This window comes from Aythya fuligula, chromosome 10, assembly GCF_009819795.1.
Source record: "Aythya fuligula isolate bAytFul2 chromosome 10, bAytFul2.pri, whole genome shotgun sequence".
NCBI classification, from domain to species: domain Eukaryota; kingdom Metazoa; phylum Chordata; class Aves; order Anseriformes; family Anatidae; genus Aythya; species Aythya fuligula.
The window spans coordinates 12,903,875-12,924,329 of NC_045568.1; the positions used below are offsets into that span (position 1 = coordinate 12,903,875).

The following is a 20,455-nucleotide window of genomic DNA, read 5'->3' on the forward strand; positions in this document are numbered from 1 at the left end:
ATCTTTTTTTTATAATTTAATATCCCTGTCATTAAGTGGAAAATTTCACAGTCCATCTTTGAGTCTGTTACGTAGTATTGCTAGGAAGTAGCAATAATGCATTATACTGCCAGTTTCTAGCACAGCTCAGATTAAATCACTTTACAGTTAAAGTGTTTACATATTACAGTGGTTTTCGTCCTTCCTTATTTCAGGCAATTTCATCAATCAAGTGTTTTCTCATTCATTTGTTTTTCCGTACCTCTCTAGCACTGCCTTGCAGCTCGGGCTCAGTAGGTCGCTCCTTGTTCAGGTCTAGCACACATCAGTGATGCCTTCCCTTCCTTCACTGTTAGTCCTGAATTGCCTCCCAAAGGTGTCAGCTCGAGCCCTCTTCTCAGGTGTCATACAGGTCGACCGATCCTCTTTTGCGTTTTCCACTCCTTTCTTGTCTTTGCCGTTACGTTTTCATTTCACTCTGAAGCCAACCAAAATTGCACGCTTCAAACACCCTTTTTAATAAAGTGTTTTCAATTTGCAGAAACCTTAGGCAGCAAATCTTTTGTAACCCCGTGCTGTGCTTTAAGAGGGGTTGATAGGTTTAGAGTAAAAATGAATTTACTTTGCTGTATGCAGCTAAACTGAAAATAAATAGCTAAAATAGCTAAACTGGAAGAGCTGTTCTGTGAGCCAAACCCCATTTTGGTGTGGCATCCTCAAATCTAGTAGCACACAAAAGGGTGTTGTCGGATAAGCAGAAATCAGCCAGCTGTTCAGGGGAAAAAAGCGAAGCTAGCACTTTCTGACGGGGTTGTCAAACCTACAAGGAAAACAAACAGGAAACACCGTGCCTCTAACTTTGATCATTTTTAGGTACTTGAAATACTGATTGTAATGGCCATGTTCCCTGCCACGAGAGATGGCTCAGCGGGAAGCTCTTATCAGATGGAAACTGCACAACGTGCAGTGATCTGGGCAGCATCACTTCTGATCTGCCTCGGGGATGCACTCAACTGCCAGAAAAAGCTGCATTACCACTTGCCTTTATTTCAGAGTTCAAATACGTAGAGGCAGGGAGGAGATTGAGTGAGACAGGGCATAATTACATTCTTGTTTCTCGTCCCATTAAATGCGAACAAAGGAACGACCGCAATGCACATCACATCCCCTGCGCTCAGATCCTCCTGCACACACACAGCAAGAGCCAAACCTTGCCGCCAATCTTCCCGTTTCATTGACGTTCTGCACGTTAAGGATTGCTCCGGGTGACAAGAGAAATTAACTACAAAACCTGAAAAAGGGACTTGACTGAGTTAAGACCGATGGGGGCTTATTTTAATAACGCAGACGTACCGTGAATGCTAAATGCTCTTTTAGGTTTCTCTAAGCCACGGTGTAGGTCTAGGCTGCATCTTTTCCAGCTGGTTTGTGTTAGCTATGAGTCATAAAAACAGTCACCTTTACAAGGGTGTTAAGAAAGACAGGTAACAGTTGGTTTTCCTTCTGTACGTTGCCTCCAGTTTCTTTCTGACTGCAAACTGAACATCGAGGAACTGCCGCTGCTGCTGTGCACTTGCAAGGGAGCCCCCTTGCTGACTGCAGACAGCGTGGAGGAGCACCAGTGTGGGGACCAAGCCACTTTGAGGCAACATTAGAATCATAAATGTGTAGGTTTGGGATGCATTACTAGCAGTGCAGCTCAGGGAGCTGTCATTATTCACTTTCGCAGCTTGCTGAAGAGAACAAAAGATGAGTGTCTTCCCCGAGGCTTTCTGAGTTTAAGAATGTGGCACAACGCAGATGAACACCTCAGTCAGGTGGGAGACCAGGATCAAGGAGGCACAAGTTGGGCTCTGTGCACCAGCCCTCCCCACGCATTTCTAGAAAGCACTGCCCAGATGGGACGAGGAGATCCAGAAACCACTGCCACGTCTGCTGGGGATGGGACAGTGGACAACGCTGCAGGACAACCACTGATGGATGCTGCACAGGATTGACTGAAGAAATGTCATAAAGGATTCTGATAGGGAAGATATGAAGTTATTTTGACGCAGAGAGAGGGAAGACTGAGAAATTCATAGCAAAGGGAAGTGGTGGGTGAAAGGACGAGACAGGGAAGTGAGCTTTGTGGTAGTTTGTTGTGAACCAGAACAAATCTGGTGTGGTTGAGCCACGGAAAGCTCACAGGAGGACAGACCGGATACATGATTCAGCTGGGAGAGGGTAAGCGAAGGCTGGATCTTTCCTGGATATGAAAGGAAAACGTGAATCCCAAGGCTACTGATGCAGTTACCAGAGGCATTGAGAAAAAACAAGAAAACAAGAAAAAGCAAGAGGTCAGGGAAAGCTGCACCCTTTCAAGGGTAAATGATGCAAAACCCCACACACTGAGAAACATTTCTCACAGCTCAGGAATCCTTTATAAACACAAGCACAGCTTTCTTTGTGAGAATAAAGACAGCTAATGTATTGACGAAAATGCACAAAGGGCTCGGAGAGAGAGGCTAAATATCAGAAGTAGAAGCCTACGTCAAGGAGTAAGGTCACAGTTATAAGTACAGACAAAATGTTTACTTTAAGACAGGTATGGTAATGTAGCTGAGGCGTAACACTACAGCATATGGTGATGTTCCCAGAGGCTAAAAGGAGTGCTAGATCCCTAAAAGCAGGCTGTGCTCTTCTGTGAGAATCAGTGTAAAGCTTAAAAAACAAGAAAAAAAAAAAAGAGCTAACACACAAAAACAGGAAACAGAGGCTTGTGTTCAAAAAATGCTATTTATTCAAGAGCTAATTACAGGGGGCAAGAGGCTTCTCAATCCAACAGTGTAAAGGGAGCGAAGATTCCCACAAGATCTGACAAATGATCAGCAAATTACCTGACTTTTTGTATAAATTCTTCTGTCCTTTACCATCTTTTTGCTTTTCAAATTGCTCTTCACGTGCTGTGGCTAACTGATGTCTGTGCATCAGACTTCGAACCCCTTCCTCTGATGAGCAGTTACTCAGGTGGCTCCAGTGAGGTCCCCAGAAGGAATTTTGGTGCCGATCTCAGGATCACCGTTGTGATAAAGGGCATCTTGAAGACCTGTCAGCATTTCCCTACCAGTTGGGGCTGGTTGCTGGACTGCCTGCAGTCACCCAGGTGGGAGGCTGTATGTTTAGCAATATTAACACAGGTATTTGCCTACATTGCCTTCCTCCCTTCAGCTAATCCCTCCTGCTGACACTGTCCTGCCCAGCACACCAAGTGGCAAGCTCCGTTCGGCAGCAGCCTCGTCGGACCACCTGCGAGGGATCAGGCGTGCCAGGCTCTGTCTCCAGCCCCAGTGGTCCCACCCAGAGGCCGTCCACCTCTGCCCATTCACCATTCTCCCCAAAAGGCCAGGGCTGCCCTGCTTTCTGGGGCGATTTGCTCCGGCAGCATCAGCCCGCCCGGTGTCGCCGAGGCAACGCGGTCCCCAGGGCAGCCACCGTGTTGCTGCAGCAACGCGATGCTCTCGATGCTCTCGGCTGCAGCCACGGCACCACCAAGGCAGGATTTGGGTTTGCTGGAAGCACCGAGTCCTGCCAGGGCTGAAAAGTCAGGGTGGCCGAAGGATCGCAACATGGGCAGACACAAACGTGTGTTTGTACCTCCCACCATAAAGCAGCTGCAAGGTAAAGGCTTTGCCAGCACCCACACAATTCACAGCTCTGAATGAAACGACTTCTGTCACGTTCCTTTATTGCTCACGATCACATGTTTGGCTTTCTAGGTAAATTATGAATATTCTCAGCAGGATGCATTTAAATGATGCTGTCAGTCTTACTCTGGACCTCTTGATTCAGCAGGTAAGTTCAATACAGATTCTCTGATGGCTGGGATAATGTAACAGAATTTTAAAATAATACAACACTGAGAGGAGTAAGAGGGTAAATATTTGACAGTCCATAGAAACTGATGACAGCTATTTTTCCAGAAAGTGGGGGAAATATCCTGTCAGCCTCCTCTGACCTTCACAGCAAAGGTTGAAGGCTGCTCTAGCTCTTTTTCAGCAGAAGTTTCCTACTGCTCCAAGGCACAGCCTCATTAGTTGTACACTAGTAGTTTCCAGGACAGGGCCCCATTGCAGCAGGTATCACCGAAGGAAGAAAGAGCTCTTCAGGAGCTTATAATACACTGAGACAAGGCTGGCCAAAGGGATGGATCACCAGAACAGCCAGGAAATGACAGAGTCCACAAAGCCCATGGAATCCCAGAGCCAGTCCTGGCCAGGAGCCATGCCCAGGGCGCACCCGGGACCTGTCCTGCTCCTCTCCTGGGGCTGAAACACTGCAAAAACGGGCTGGTTGCTTTCTGGCCAGCTGAATTGCTCTGATCGCCTTCCTTGCCAAGATTTCCTCCCAACACCAGCTGGCTCTAAGAAGGCTGCTGCACTAGTCCTAATTGTCTAGTCACTGCTGGAAGCAGAGTGCTAATGGGTGTCACCTGCTGCGCTTCAGACTCTCAATAAAGACAAACTCATCACCAAAATTTGCTGGTTGAAAGGCTGGGAGACTTTCTGTATAGGAAATCCTAGCCTCCAGCTCACTCTGATCTTATTACAGAATGGAACAGCAAACCCAAGACTCTTACAAGTTTTAAAACCCTGGAGCACTGAAAATAAAAGTCAAGGATCCAACATAAACATTTGCTAAAAATCCTACAGTTGATGTCTATACCTGCACGTTCCACATTTTGATAGCAAGACCTTAATTGCTTGCATTTTCTTCTCATGACTGAAGAGATGAAGTATCAAATGTTAGGGCAACAAACCTTTTTAAGCCTTCATAAAATAATTTATTTGTAACAACTGTCTTTGAAAATGGATCCTGGCAATGGAAATGCTTAAAATATGAATGTATACAGAACTTACAGAGTAGGGAAAGGCTTCTCCACATTGGTCTAGGACCTGGCAGTATGATTCTAGGGTAAATCCTGTGTACCTGCCGCTGGCTGCAGGAGCAGGAGGAAGTGCTGTGAATGTGGAGGTGCCTGTGGGGCAAAGCGTACAGTAACAATGTGCTTAATTGCTCACTGCCACTGCTCAAGATTATGCAAAAGCGAAACAGCAAATCCTTTTGTAGCAACTTCAAACTTACACCATATTCTGGATAAATATGAAAATAACTCACTATCATTGTAAAAGTAGATAAAAAGAGTTATTCATTAAATAGCTTTTAGAGATATAATGGGAGTGTAATGAAGACAGGGCTTAACAGAGGCTTCTATCATTGAAAGAAACTCTTGCTAAACGGAAGAAAATTAGAGTGATACCTGATTACAGAAAGATTTCATCAAATCTATACTGTTCACAGCTTCTTGTATGTCTGGAGAAAAGACAATGGAGACTGAAAGTATTTTGCAGGTATTCCCAGGAAAACATGAAAAGGGCTAGCACTTTTGGACTACAAAGCACTGCAAAGATTTCTGGAGAAACTGAACACAAACCTGTGGCTGTCACTGCACAACACAAAATGTTAAGTGTAGGATTCCTGCATTTTCCACATCGGTCTCACCAACTGGTTGACCTGGCATTATTAATAAGAAGTCTTGAGAAATCTTTAAAAGTTTAGAGATAAATATTGCCAACGTAGCTGTGAGGACTCTAAAGAGCCTTCTGTGTGGACACTAGATGTCAATGGAGAGACACACCAAACTAGCTGTAAGAAAGGACCGTGCTGCTGCGTTCCCTAAAACCAGATTCTTCTTTTCTAATACAGCTCTGTAGGGCTGATAGCCTTGGGGATGAAAATCACCAAAAGTCGCAGGAGAGGCGCTGTACAAGCAACACCCATCCAATTAGTTTCTGATACAGACAGGATTTAACTCATAGTGGAAGGCAGCAAGCATTTCTCAGCCCTATAAACCGAGCAGTTTTTTGCTGAGATTCCCAGTGGTGAGGTACCTCTGTAATCCTCTGGCTTGGAAGCTGAGAACACCCGTTCCTTTAATGAAGACATCCACGCAGCAGCCAAACATCAAGTGCTTTTATAAAACTCAAGAACCTAAACTAATTTGGAAAAATGGCCTGGAAGCAAGAACTTTCACATTCCTATTATCTTCCCCCGAGACATATAATCCTCTATCAACATTTTTATAATGTATGCTCAAGCACAGCATGTGAAGAATGACAGAAAAATGCATTTGGAACTGCTTACTAATTTTCTCTGAAAACTGAATGGAGCTGTGGAGCACTGGTTAACTGAACTGCATGCTGTGCTATACGTTTAATTAAAATAAGTGCTAACAGATGTAGTAGAGCTCATAAAAAGGTTTTCAGAATAAGATATAAAATGTTGGGGATTTGGTGGACAAAGTCTCATTTATGACTGCTGTAATTTATACTTAACACTGCAATTTTAATGCTTAGAATTAGTCAACATGCTGTGCCGAGCTGGAAGGATTGGTAAAACAATCCACGCACTGTACAGCATAGTAAATGCCATCTTCATGCACTGCAAATCTAGGCACGGAGTGGATCTGTGGGCACGGAATGGGAGGGGCAGGGACATAAACACTGGAAACAGTGAAATGTGTTAATGGCTTTCTTCTTGCACTCACCATAAAGCGAGGCCAAAGAGCAGAGACTTTGTGACTCCTAACTGCAAGGGATTGGGCACTGAAAGGCGAGGGAAGAGCCACGGGCTTGTTGTGAAAGGAGGCTGGACCTGCCACATCAGAGGAGGCGAGGGGATAGACTATACATTTGGGATAAACCTGACAGCTGAAGCTTTGGGAATGGCAATGGTTTTTTGGCAAGAAGCTAGGGAAGATAGATGATGAATGGGAAAATGCAAAGGTGTCTGTACAGCAGAGAAATGGTTAATAACACTCAATGGACAAAAGGGACACCAGAAGGTATGAAAATAGGAGCTCTAGCAATAGGGGTAGACAGAAATTAGTCTGAAGTACGCCAAAGGACAGGCAGTGGCACCTCTGGACTGCATCATGGAAACGCTGGTAACCTGAACTGTGTAAGGCAGCAAGGTGAGAAGACGGAGGGAAAGGACAAATACGTGAATAAATACAATCACGGGCTGCAAGCAAAGGCACAAGGACAAAACGAATTTCAGAGGTCTTTTGCAGTGACACACCCCTTAATCCCAACAAAACTTCTGTTTGAACAGGGTCTGCCGACAAACGTAGACAGAAATTGATGCTTCAGATTCAGATTTAGATTTTGAACAAAATACAGGCTGGTTAATTTGCTTCTTCTCTTAGAACAAAACAATCTGCAAATCTTTTACCTTTATTCCGTAACAACGCCCGGGTACTGTAACCTCTGCAGAGCCAGTCCAGCAGGGCTAAGGCTACCTTGTGTCTGACTGGTTATCCTGGGGCATGCACAAAGGTCCGTTTCCACAAGCTCTCTTCATACCAACTTCACTGGAGAGTTCTTCATGCAATGTTTTCAGTGCCAAGGACAGAAACAAAAGTCCAGCCAAAGTGGGTACAGTTCTCACTTCATATTCAAGAGAACCCAATGACTAGCTGAGTTCTTACTTGCATATTTGCTCTTTACACATTGGAGTGCAGTTGCTTACAGCTTCTCTGATGTGGAAACCATAAATTTTACAACTGCTAAGTGGTGTTGTTCGGAGTGCTTTAAACAACGCGGTTGTCCCACATGCCTGATGTCACAGACAGAACTTTTATCTAGATCCACACATCTGGGATTTTATGTCTGACGTGACATGACTGATGTTCAGAGACATTTACATTTACATCAAGGTAATGCCTAGGACAAATGTTTTACAAAATCAGATATTTTAGAATTGATGATTTGCACTACCTGAAAAATCGTAATTGTTACCAACAGAATCAATGTTATCGGTGTTTACAAACCAAATTATGTCAATGAAAATCTGAAAATTGATACAGATGTTTCTCCTGCTTTGAGATCTATCAATGAATGCAGCAACGTAACTTCCCAAGAATTATCCAAAATATATTTGATTGACTAAGGGTAGCAGCAAAGTAACATATTTCAGCTGAAACCAGTATTTATATATGTTTATTCCAAAGGCTGGCTTTTTTCCTTCTGTCTTCGTACTAGTGATAGACGGTTCTGTACCATTTATTGAAATACTCAGCACTCATTCTACTCACTCCAAAAGCCAACAAGAAATACATTGAATCTTGCTTACGGCCACAATCAAACTGGCTCATTAGAGAAACAAAGCATTGGTTTCTTAGGTTTAGTACTTTAAGAATAAAAACAAACAGAAGCAGGAGAAGCTGGTTTATCTTGTGCATTGTTTTGAAGGATCTCTGTATCCTGCTAGCCAAGCCCTGGATCACTCTTTCTTTTGTTAGCATTACACACTCTGCTAAAATGAAAACTCACAAGTTTTCTGTACTTTGTGCACAAATAATGTATATGCACTTTTACTATGTATTAGAGAAAAAAAAAGACATAATTTTTCTGCCATGTAAAGCAGAGATGAATCCAAATTTTGTGATGTGGAGATCAGAAGTGCAAGCATGAAAAGCATAGTAAAATTTGAGTAGGTACAGAAAAAAGCATTTAATGTGATCGTGGGGACAAAACAGACTGCTTCTGGAGGAGAGACTAGCACAGATGGCAGATGTAGAAATTATGAAAACCTGAGGTTTACAAAACTTTGCATAAGATCATCAAATGATTTTGTTTGCCCTCAACTCTAGGCTCCATGGTGCTAGGTGGAAGGGCTTTGCAGTAAATTAAAGACATTAACTGGCAGGAAACACAGGAAAACGGCACACAATTCTGCCTACTTGATCCCAAATACAACATTCAACTCCCTCTGTTTTAATGTTTTCATACTTATCGATGTGGCCTTTAAATTATTTGTCTACAGCTTCTTACTATGAGCAGCAGTGGTATAGGACAAAGCAAAAAAACCTGCTACCTGGGGTGCTGAGATGTTCTGGACTCTGACTGGATTAATTCATAAAGCCTGAAGTGGGTCAGACCAAAGGTACTGCACCCCTAATAACCAGCCCCAACAACGGTTAGCCACAGATGACTGGAAGGACAGTGTGAGAAATAGGGAATGAGAGATGATCCTTCCTTCCACCTAGAACTAACAAATAACTGGAAACCACACCAACCGCTGAATTCCAAAGCCACTGCTGAATCTATTCCTCAGCACGTTTTGTGTCAAAAGCATCCCACAACAGTGAACTCTGCAACTCAGCAAGCCAAGGGCAGGATTTCATTTTCTTTGTATAAGGCCCAAACCTGGCTTTTATTCAGGGCTGCTTTGGAACATACCCAGTTTGAAAGGGCTTGCTAGCGTGTCACCTCCTGCAACACGCAAAAGCTCTACTCACGGTAATAAATCCCACTTCCCTTAAAAAAGAACTTGTGTTTTTTACTATCAACCACCAGAGCAGTTAGCGTGCTCTTGCATTATCCTGGTGCTGAATTCCTTGTAGTGAATTTGAAGGCATGTGTAATTAAACCAAGATGTGCATATGCTTCTATAGCGTCTGAGTTCTGGCCGGTGCTGAAAGGTTTATGAGAAGTAAATTATTACTTGTCATAAAAGGGATTTATTTTAGTTTTTAAGAGCCAGTCTGGAGGGTTAATTTGATCATTTTTCCCCAGTGCAAGATTACAGAGACTTTTTTTTTTTTTTTTTTTTTTTACGTGCAACTTCACTGCTCCTGCTGCTAGGACAAGCACTGAGGCTCCATCATTGTCTCACTAAGTGAGCGTCAAAGTCACTTAAGACTCAGTAGGAAATGCAGAGTGAAGGGAAGAGACCTCAGCATTTGTGAGCCTTGAGACATGATAAATATAGGAATAGAATCATAGAATATCCCAACTTGGAGAGTTCTCAGATACTAAGAAAGTATTAGGACAAAATATGATTCTAAATATATAGATAGATAGATAGGAATAATGTGGGGACCAGCTTCAGCGATTATAGAAGTCCATATAATTCCATAAAGGGTGCTGAATACACTCCAAACCAGTGGAAAGAAATTGTATTGGTCATGCTAGAGGAATTAAAGAAGCTATAATAAAGGGGATCATACTAAGACTGCAACTACATTTCCTAATTTCTTTTCTAGCATTCTTCTAATGTGGATGCTTATTATAGCAGTGATTAACAAAGTAATGCAAATTTAGGGTGAAAGAAAGCTTAATATGAGCTATATGCATGCACAGCAGGCAGCATTACAACTAACTCCACCGCAAACAAGTCTCTTGCCTACAGGTGCCATCAGTTCAGACCCTCATAAAAAAAAAAAAATAAATAAATATATATATATATATATATATATATAAAGAACTGGGATAATTGATGGTGTAAAACAGTTTGAAACTGCTTCATGTGACCTTGGATGCTTTTTACTTTGTCCAGTGACCTTCAGAAAGAGGCTGAACAGACCTCTACTGTTTGCATTCCTCTGAAACTGATTAGTTATATGTGGACATATAAATATCAGAAGGCTAACACAATGTAGCTCTTCAAAGACTTAACAATATTTACTGGTAACACATTTTTTCATATAAATAACCAGATTTATATACACAGGCACAAATGAGAGAAAATTATCAACAAACGTTAAAAGCTAATACAAGAGCTGACTAATGCCAAAAGCAGGCAATTGTCAGGTGGCTGGCTGGCTGTTGTGCAAGACTGGGAAAGAAAAATAATTGTATTCCCTTGGAATTAGACATTCTTTCTTCCTCTGCCCCTACTTGCCAACGCTTTTTTATTTCTTACAGCACACTTTTTAAATTTCAATTTTAACTCTTCACCACCAGTAGTATCTGCAGCACCTAACTGGCAAAGGAAGGATCTCATCAGAAATCTTGCTTCATTTTGTGTGAGACTAACCAAATATGGTTTTCTTTTTTACCAAAACCATTTCCTCATATCAGTTCTATCAGTAGTTAAAGTATTTGCATTGAGCAGTTGAAATGTGCTGCTGTATTGTGTGAAAGCATAAGAAAGATGATATGGCAGGAGTGATAAATTAAAAGGCAGAATTCATTGTTTTTCTAGAAAAGGGACATAGCAACTGTGGCTGCTGTAAAAAAAAAAAAAACAAAAATAAATTAAGCTTCATACTAAACCTCCAGATAAACTGATGAGATGTGGAAGATCTACCTCCTGTGCTTGTTTTTTATTAATTTGATCACATACAAGAAGTAATCTTACCGGCATAAAATATGGGAGCCATATTACACAAAACACCTAATAGAGAGGCTGGGTGCTGTTGTACGAGCCACAAGATTCCCTAAATGTCCCTCCTCACTGAAAAAAAAAAAAGCCAGGAAAAGCACCAAATAGGGTGTTCTCAGTCATGCCCTTCAAGCAACAGTGATGAGCAGACTATCTTTGCATGGGAGTGTGGGAAAACCATCTGGATAAGCGAGGGGACCTTTTGGCACAGGAGCAAACAAAACCACAACACAATGAATCGCCTCAGCCAATTCTGGGCTTCGAAGCGAAATCCGTATTTTGAGTACAAGTTGATTTCTGCCCTTTTATTGTTGAAACAAAGGAAGAATTAAACAAAAACATTTACATTGACAACAGGCAGTGGCGTCACCCAGCCAGCGTCCCTGCGCCCCTCACGTTTGCACAGCCTACCTTCTCCCAAGAGCAGCTTTCCAGCAACGTCAAACCTTAAGGGCCCCGTGCCACGGAGCGAGTCGGCTGCCCTTGGGCATCCGCCAGACCTTCCCTGAACATGCAAACAGCACAAAGCATGGAAGTTTTGTACGAAGAGTACATGCAAAACCTGAGTAACGCATTTAGGAACATACAAGGCGTCTCCAAAGCTCCCACGTGTAAGCGATTAACGTGGTGTTTCACTTTACTAAAACCCTTCATGCTCTGAGGTGCTTGGCGTTAAGCAGACGTTCTTGCCACCATTTCACAGGTGATGGCATTATGGCTTTTACCCAAAGGTCCGAAGACACGCTCATGTATTCTCTTGTGCTCAACAGCTTTAAGAGTGTTCATTGACTGAATTTTGACCAGAACCAGGGGGTCAGAGGGCCTCAGTGTAACCCCAGCCAAGGGGAATAAGCCTCTTTCTCCCGCTCCTTTGTGGTGCTCAGGGGGCACTGTGGCTTGGCAGAAAGATGAAGAAAGATGAAATTAGTGCAGGGGGTCACTAACCTGAGGAAAGCTGTGAAAAAACGCCTTTCTGCCACACACTTGTGCGTGTCCAGGATCCTGGCTGACGAGGAGCGAGCGCATCCGCCGCCTTCCACAGTTTATAATTACTCCCTACCACATCACAGCACATCACAGCCCCGAAATTAATTTCAAAGCCAGATTCACAAGCACCACACGCAGGCGTTTCGCATCCCCTCCAGCCCTCGCCGCGGGGCGGAGGACGGGGCACAGCCCGCTTCCTCCCCAACACACCCAGGCAGCCACCTACACCCCCGGGGACACCCAAACCCGGCGTACGGGGATCTCCTGAGGGGCTGCGGGGCCAAACACCCCGGCTCCCTCCCGGTTCCCCTCCCTCAAACCTGAGGCGGGGACCGGCTGAGGGGGAGCCGCTCCCCTCAGCGCCCCGGCGCCTGCGCGCGGCCGCCCGCCTCCATGCTGGCTCGGCGCCCGCCGCAGCGCCTGCGCAGCCCGGGGAGCTGCCGCCGCGGCCCGGCCCCCCCCGTGTGTGTGTGACCGGAGCGGCGGGAGGCAGGCGGCGCCCGCCGAGGGAGGCCCCGAGCCCGCCACCGTCACAACCGGCTGCGGGGCGGCGGCCTGCTCGTTCTCCTCTTCCTCCACCTCCTTCTTCTTCTCCTCCTCCTCCTCCTCCCCCCGCCGCCGCCGGCACCATGAGCATCGAGATCCCGCCGGGCCTGACCGAGCTGCTGCAGGGTTACACCGTGGAGGTGCTGCGGCACCGGCCGGCCGACCTGGTGGGTTTCGCCGCCGAGTACTTCACCCGCCTGCGGGATGCCCGCGAGCGGGAGGCGGCCGGCGGCGGCCGCAGGGTGGTCAGCTTCGACGGGGAGCCCATGCAGACCGAGTCCAACGGCGAGGAGGAGCCCGACCGCGACGACGACGACGAGGACGACGACGACTTCGAGCGTAAGCCTCCCCCCCCCCTCCCGGGGAGGTGTCCCCGTCCTTCTCCCTCCCCGTCCCCGGTAACCGGCGGGGCCCTTCCCGGGGACCGAACCCCCGTGGCGGTGCGGTGAGGCGATGGGCGAGCTCTGTCGCGACTGTCGGGTGTCGCTGCCGCCCGGTCGCCGCGGTGAGCGTGCCCTCGGTGGCTGGGGACGGAGCGAGGCTCCTGGTTGTGCCTCAGGGCGCTGGAATAACCTCACACCTTGCCCAAATTCCCCCCCTCCCAGCCGCCCGCTCCTCCCGGTTGCAGCTCCCTCAGGTAGAGGTGCCTCCCCGCTGGCCTGGCCTCACCTCCTGTGCTTCTTCCATTTTCGCTCCCTCCCCGCGCTGTGCCTCGCACCCTGAGCGCAATTCGGGCTCCGTCTGAGCCTGGGTGCGAGAAGTTACCCGAAATGTTGGTGAGCGGTGCCTCGAGGCACCCCCAGGCTGTGGGAGCGCGGTTCCTGAACACCCCCCAAAAGTGTCTCTCCTTGTCAGAAGGTAATTTAGAGAGGAAGGGAGGAAAAGGTATGCCTTCCCTAAACTTCGAGTGGAGGTCTTATGCCCTTGACCTATAACGCGAACAAAGGTTTCTGTGTGTTATTTATTTATTTATTTTTAATGTCCTCGAAGGCAACTTTATTTCGCGATCAGCTTATCTTCTTGTAGGCTCTGAAAGGTCTTCTCCTGGGAAGTAAGTGTAATGCTTTCCTGGCAAATGTTGGCAGCTGCAGCTGAAGCAGTCCTCTGGAGTTAAATGTTTTCAGATGGAAATTTCTAAACTTTATGGTGCTAAACAGCTTCTCAAATAGTTCTTCGCTTCCAAAGCTGAAAAGTGGTTCCTTTGCTTCAAGTTTCTGCTCGTCATCTCTCTGTCTCAGAGGGAGAACTAACAGAACCACGCAGTGTCGCTTGTGCTGGTCAGAGCCCTGGAGGCGGGCGGCACTGTCAGTAGGTGTTGGCGTGCTCCTTATCTGCAAAAACGCGCCGTTCCCTGCTTCTGGTTCCAACGAACCGGGGAAGGAATAGTCCCGTGTTCTAGTTAACGGCAGGCAAGAGCCTCTCTGTAGGGTCAAGGAAACAATTTCCACATTGTTTAACAGAGTGTGGGATGATCTACCAAGGCTGTGTGTTTTTTCAGACTTCTGTCATAATGGTGTCATGGAAGACGTTAACTAGAAACCGATGAAGTTGGAGGTTCTGATATCTCTGTCCTCTGTGAACTTTACAGGAAAATACTTCTGTATTGTTATGGGAGACCAGATCCTGTGTACTTACAGACTGCTCAGTATTTAAAGGATCATTTCTAAAGATAGATAAAACACACAAACTGAAAAAGTCGCAGATAATCCCACTGGACAGGCTCTAATACCATGCATTTTTTTCATCTTGGACAACTTAGGAAAGATTCAATTAATTTTATTTTGTTTTCCCGGGCCAACATTGTTAGCTTCAAGTTGCAAAGACAGGTCAAATGGATGTTTTAGAAATGCTTGCATGGGCATTTCTAAATATAACGATGAAACTGGTGTTTTTGTAAAATACTACATTAAGAAAATTTAAAGCTAATTTAAATAAGTTAATAAATCTAATAATAAAGCTAATTAAATAAAGCTAATTAAATAAGTTAAATATATGTTGGCTGGATGAAGGATGTCTGTACAAGTAACGTGGTTGTCTTCATGTTTCTACTTCCAGCATAATATTAAATTTGAGTGTCTCACTAGGCTGCATCTGCATGCTAAGAGTCAGGGAACGTTTTGGATAAGTTGTGTTTTTTCATGATTTGAGTGCAAATGGTAATAAAAGGGAAAAATAACTTAAAATTACTGTAAGCTCTGGGCCGTTGGAGTAAGCAGCGTGACAAATATCTTCGTGTAGCCATAGTGGTCCCCCTTCTGCCATAGTGGCACAACATCAGTGGCGTCAGCGACACTAACTAGACCACGAAAAAGGCTGACATTCTTTTGTGGCACTTAAGAAATTACTTCCAGGTTTATGTTTAGTCTCTGAACCTCCTGGAGTTTCATCTCTGTTCTGTGTCCTTTTTGTGTATGCGAGCAAGAGGACATCTGGATGTGGCTGTTCCGCAGAGTAGGGTGTAAGGAACGTGTGGAAAGGTGATGATGATAGTGGAGGGAAAAAACCTTCAGAAGTCTTTGGCTGTTGGGCTGTGGCAGAGTTGACGCATACAAAGCTTTCCTCAGAGCCTTTGTGTTTGATTCGTGTAACTGCAAAATTGACAAGTCGATAGAGTTGGGAACAGATTCAAAGTGACAGCTTCAAAAACCAGGCTGAGAATGTAACCAAGGATGGGTACGTATTCGCACAAATTGTCCTTGACCGCAACACTTCCCCTTGTAACAGGGAAGCTCTGAATGGATGCCTTAAGGCCCTGAAATAAAGCCATAGAAGTGGCTTTCCATTTGTGAGTGACAAACCTGAGGGAAGCGAGGCAGCTTTCCTTCCCGGGCAGTTAAGGCAGCAGCACAAAGGTGCAGGGTGCTGCTCTGTTAACTTTCCATTTGGTCTCCTCGGTTGGGGTGGTAATTAAAATAAAAGAAGAACACTGTGTTTCTTCTTGGGGATGTTAAGCGTAACCAACAGTGGAACTAAAACATTATTGAGATATGTACGAGCTGGAGCAGCTCAGACATTTTAACTAATGACAGTTATTTAGTGCAAATTCCATATTTTTGCTTCCCTGGGGTTTCACCTTGGTATTGGAGAAAATGTCATGTGCTTTTCAGCTGCTCCCTGAGCAAAAGAAAACGCTTCTTATACACTGCTTGTGAAGTAATCCTCTTCTGTGTGCTCTATTGTTATGGGGGAAAATGGTGCTTGTGAATCTGAGGGAACAGGTAAAAAGATGCTGTTTAGTTCTGCACTGCGCTTCTCAATGCAAATTCAAGGATTTGCTAAATGTCATCTTTAAAACATCAATAGGATGTCTGAGCAGAAGGGCCCAGAAGGAAGTACGGAAGCATGCTCTTTTACATCGTTACATCTTGAAAGTGATACTGAATGAGAGCTCAGTCCATCTTTGAAATTGTTGTCTTCTTAATTGCCAACAGAAGTGCTTAATGTTAATTTAAACCAGTTTCGGATTACTTACTACTGTTCTTACTCGTGAGCATCATTTGCTGATGATTTCTTACTCTGGTCTTGGATGATGTGTCCTGTGGAATTCCTGAGGAATTATTGTGTTAGTTCAACCACAAAGAATTTATGTAGTGCCTACATTGATTTACAGGTCAGGCATAAGTCTTTGATGTTTTCCTGAAATAATTCTAGGAAATTTTATTGAATTACAAAAATCGGATGGTAAGAATTTTAGAGGATGGAATAAGTAGAATAGTGGTTCTTGTGAAGAGTACTGTTCAACTTCTCAGATGTAATTCAGATTCATGGCTTATTGCAGGTGTCCCTGTGAGATACAGTCACCTTTAAAATTAAAATACTTTGAATTTGTGAGCAATACTTTCACCTACTTCCTCCATAATTGTTAATTTATTGGGAATAAAGCACAGTAGTGCTGTTCTCACTCTGTTCTTTGTCTGTGACATTAGAAGAGCCTCTCTCTGCAGAACACCTTTTTACAGTGTTATTGAATAGTATGATGCAAATTCATCCCAAAGAATAGCTACTCTATTTAAAAATCTAGGCAGCATAGTGGATATTTTCATAATTTGATAATGATTACTGCTACTTTTTTTTTTCCTTTGAAATTTGACTGGCTGATAGGGCGTAATAGTGATTATAACTAATTTGTTTCAGTTACAATCAACTAGTCCCTAGATTTTTAGGAAGATGGAGTAAGAAGCTTTAGATGATGATCTAACAGTTAAGCCTTTGAGTTTAGTATACAAAGAAATAAATACACATCTTCTTCATAATATGTTTAAAAAGCATGTATGTGTAAGTTTTGCATTCTGAAGGTGTAGAAGAAAGCTTAGAGTTTTATTTATTCTTTGGACTCCATGAAGAACATTAAATCAGTTATAAAGTGAAATATCAGTGATGCATTCCTATTGATAATATTTTAAGGGGAATATATTTCCTCATTTAATATTCCAATTTTTGTTGGGTCTTGGCACCATGGTGTCTCGAACGTGTGTAACATAAAAAATACCAAGTGAAAGACGACCATTGTGCAGCTGCTGTCCTTGCACATGTCTTTGCTTTTGCAGAGCCAGCTCTCACTGACTGAAATCTGAAGGATTACTCAGAGTAACCACCGGTAGTGCTAATGGAACTTCTCTGCCTACAGTGGTCTTGTTTGCTCAGGGGAGCTTTGAAGATAAAACTAAGTAGTGAGGAACACCGATTTCACTTTTCTTAACTTACTTGGACAAAATATATAAAACTTTTCTTCTGGTTTTCTTTTTTTCTTTTTTGCTTTTGTACTTGCTTATCACAGAAGACTTGCTTTCCATTGTTTGTTCTCAAAATTGTACTTATTCTGTTGCAGAATTAGACTAAGACTTGCCCATCGAGCTACATCACTGTGTTAAAAGTCACCATTTGTATCTCAGAGAAGCCTAAAAGGAGGTTTCACCAGTACAGTCTCCAGTACAAACTGAAATTGACCTAAAATGTAGATGTAACCTGTTTTTCTTACCGAAGATAGCAAGAGAACTGGAAGTGTGAAGTGAGAGGATTCAAGTTGCTGGCTGGCTGAGGAACGGAGCGTTATAGATGAGCTGCCTGAAATGTGCAGGCATGACTGGATACTGCTGCATGTCTATTAATTTACATTTGGAAGGAGGAACTTGGACGTTAGCTATAAAAGATAAGTTCCTTGCAATCTTGCCATTGCATAGTTGTAGAGTTACTTGTAGTATTCGGCCATCATCACTGCTGTTATTTCTGTAACATCTTTTAGGAAGTCTGTTACAGTCCATTGAGAAAGATAGCTGCTGCTTCAAATTTGCTCTCAGTGACTTGACATAATCAAACTGCTTTTCTTGAGTAATCTGTACATCCTAAAATGTGAGGGATGAGGGCAAGCGATACTTTTTCTTTTTTTCCACTCTAAACTACTTAATTTTTGTGACCTGTTGCATGCTGGTAGCTCTTCAATTAACTGTGAAACTTGAAATTTCGTGAAAGAGCTTTTGAGACCAGCTATAGCTGTATAGACGAATTAAATTCTAGACCTAGTTTCTGCTCTTTTAGTATCCTGCTGTTAACTTTGAGCAAATAGAAACTGCCTTCTCTGTGTACTACCCTCTAAAAAGGGCATAAATAAATAGAAAGGAAGTGGATGACTAGCCTTTGTAAATAACTGCTGTATTCTGACAAGCTCGTGTTTCCTTGTTGAAAATTACTGTAAGACAAATGATATGAAACTCCTAAAGTTCGATTCCTCTAGCTATTTCTAAAGTTAAGCTAAAGGAGCTTTTTGTATTGCAATACTAGATATTGCACTTTATATTAGCATGTCTTTGTGCTATTATTTTCATTTAATAAGCAAATATTAGAGTGATGAAAGTTCTGTCAGTGTTGCAGAGTCCCATCTTCCCCTTTTGCTGGCAGTGAACTTTAGTTGTACCCTCTTACCTAAAATAGAGCAATGGCGATCGCGGGGAAGAGGAGGAGGCGACAGAACAAGCTCACTTCAAGTTATTCACCAGTCAGTCATTAAAAAGCATTAATGTTTAACAAAGAGCAGTTGCTCATTATTCAAATAAAGGCTGGAAGCGTAGCCAAGATGAGCTATGAATGTTTCTCACTGGCTTTAGTAACGCTTTCCAATTCATGAATGATCATAATAATTTTTTTATTTTGCGGAAAAAAGGAGGCAATGGCAAATACAGCTCCAACAGCCTTACTAGTTCCTCATTTAGTGGGATATTAGTCTTGCATCTGGGTTCACACAGGTTTAGGCTTGATTTCTTTTCTCAGGTACCATCAATTCCACTATACGTGATGCGTCCTCTTCTGCACTCTGCACCTAGCACACTCTAGTGCAGGGCAGATCTGTAGTGTATTTATGTATCACTGCAATATGAAACAGACAGGGCAAGTTAGAAAAGGAAGTAGAGGGGAATTCCAGAAACCTGAGCATGGACAAAGACCAATGCATAAAAGACTCTGGCACCAAGATGTTAGTTCTAGTAAAGGGTGTGTGCTTAGGTGATTTTTTGAATGAAAAAAAAGCCTTTTCTTTTTAAGGTACAGACCTGGAAAAGGGGCTTTTAGGAGAAAACTCCAGAAATCTATTGCACAAATAATCAGCTGCGTTGTGGTCATTTGTGTTTTGTTTTAGAGGAGGTAAAAATGTTGGTGATCTGTTTGCTTTAACAGATAGGATACTTGGAAGGTAGAGGAGATGTAGAGGACTGCCTGTCTTACAGTTCTCATACTGCTAGGATTTGGTCCATTTCATAAATATACATCAATTACTATATAATAAAGCCCAGCATTATGTTAGTAGCAGTTTTGCTCTTAGCCCTTTCCATACCAGGGACCTTTCTTTTCTATGTAGATGTTGCAGAAGATGAGTAGTGGTCATTCGGCTCTAGGATAGACTTAAAAGTTCCCTTCAGGAGGGAAGACAGCTCTACAAACAGCCTTCCTTGACAGCATGTGGGAGGGACTGCAGATATCCCTTCTTTAGCACTGCTTTTATGATAAAGAAGAAAACAAATCATTTTTATTTTTGTTAGAATTTGCTAAAAAAAATTTCAAGCTACTGTTCCTTCCCTTTATTTCCTGCTGACTTTCTGAGGGTGGCTTGAAGAACAACGGTGCTTCTCCTTGAGAATGGTGCAGAGCCTCCAGGAACTTGGTTTCCAGCTGCCACAATAGCAGGTTTTGCTCTGAGGACATCTCACAAGAACTGGAGCCCAGCACTCCTTTTTGGATGGTGGTGAGGGTCAGTCGAAGACGATACATGATCAGGGAGGGGCCTTACCAGCAAAATTGAGCAATTGTCACCAAATTTCTTTCTGAACTGTTGTGTAAAGAAGGATTAGGATTTCAAGCTGGAGGTGGAGCAGTGGTTTTGGTAAAAAGATGTTCTTCCATCGGTAACTTTCTGCTCTTCGCTGAATCTGAGAGGTGTGCTGTGAAGGACTGCAAAGCTCAATGTACTGCTGCTCTTCTTGCAGGGTGTTCTAAACACATACATGGGGTTTGTGTGGGGAGATGAGCTGTGTATCTTTTGCATAAAGGTTGGAAAGCTACTCGGTAGGCTTTTCATCTGGATTTTTGGATGGGTTGCAGTGCCGAGATCGTCGTTCATGGTGCTTGTCTATTAACAGGCTGCTATAAAGCAGGATGTCACCATGGCCCTTCATTTCCATTTTGGTTCTTCCTCCCCTGGGATAGCATATTGTTTGCTGCTTCCTTCTCAGAAAACTGTTCTGTAGGAGAG

The 20,455-nt window shown here is 43.6% G+C and overlaps 1 protein-coding gene across 1 annotated transcript in view; it reads left to right on the top strand.

Annotated features, from left to right (window-relative positions):
• Positions 1-12,635: 12,635 nt before the first annotated feature.
• The window catches only part of PRKAR2A (protein kinase cAMP-dependent type II regulatory subunit alpha), a 54,705-nt gene continuing 46,885 nt past the window's right edge, over positions 12,636-20,455 (top strand). The window contains exon 1 of the mRNA XM_032193937.1: positions 12,636-13,056. Within this exon, the coding sequence (XP_032049828.1) occupies positions 12,801-13,056 (256 nt within the window). The 5' untranslated portion in view covers positions 12,636-12,800. The remainder of the gene's footprint in view (positions 13,057-20,455) is intronic.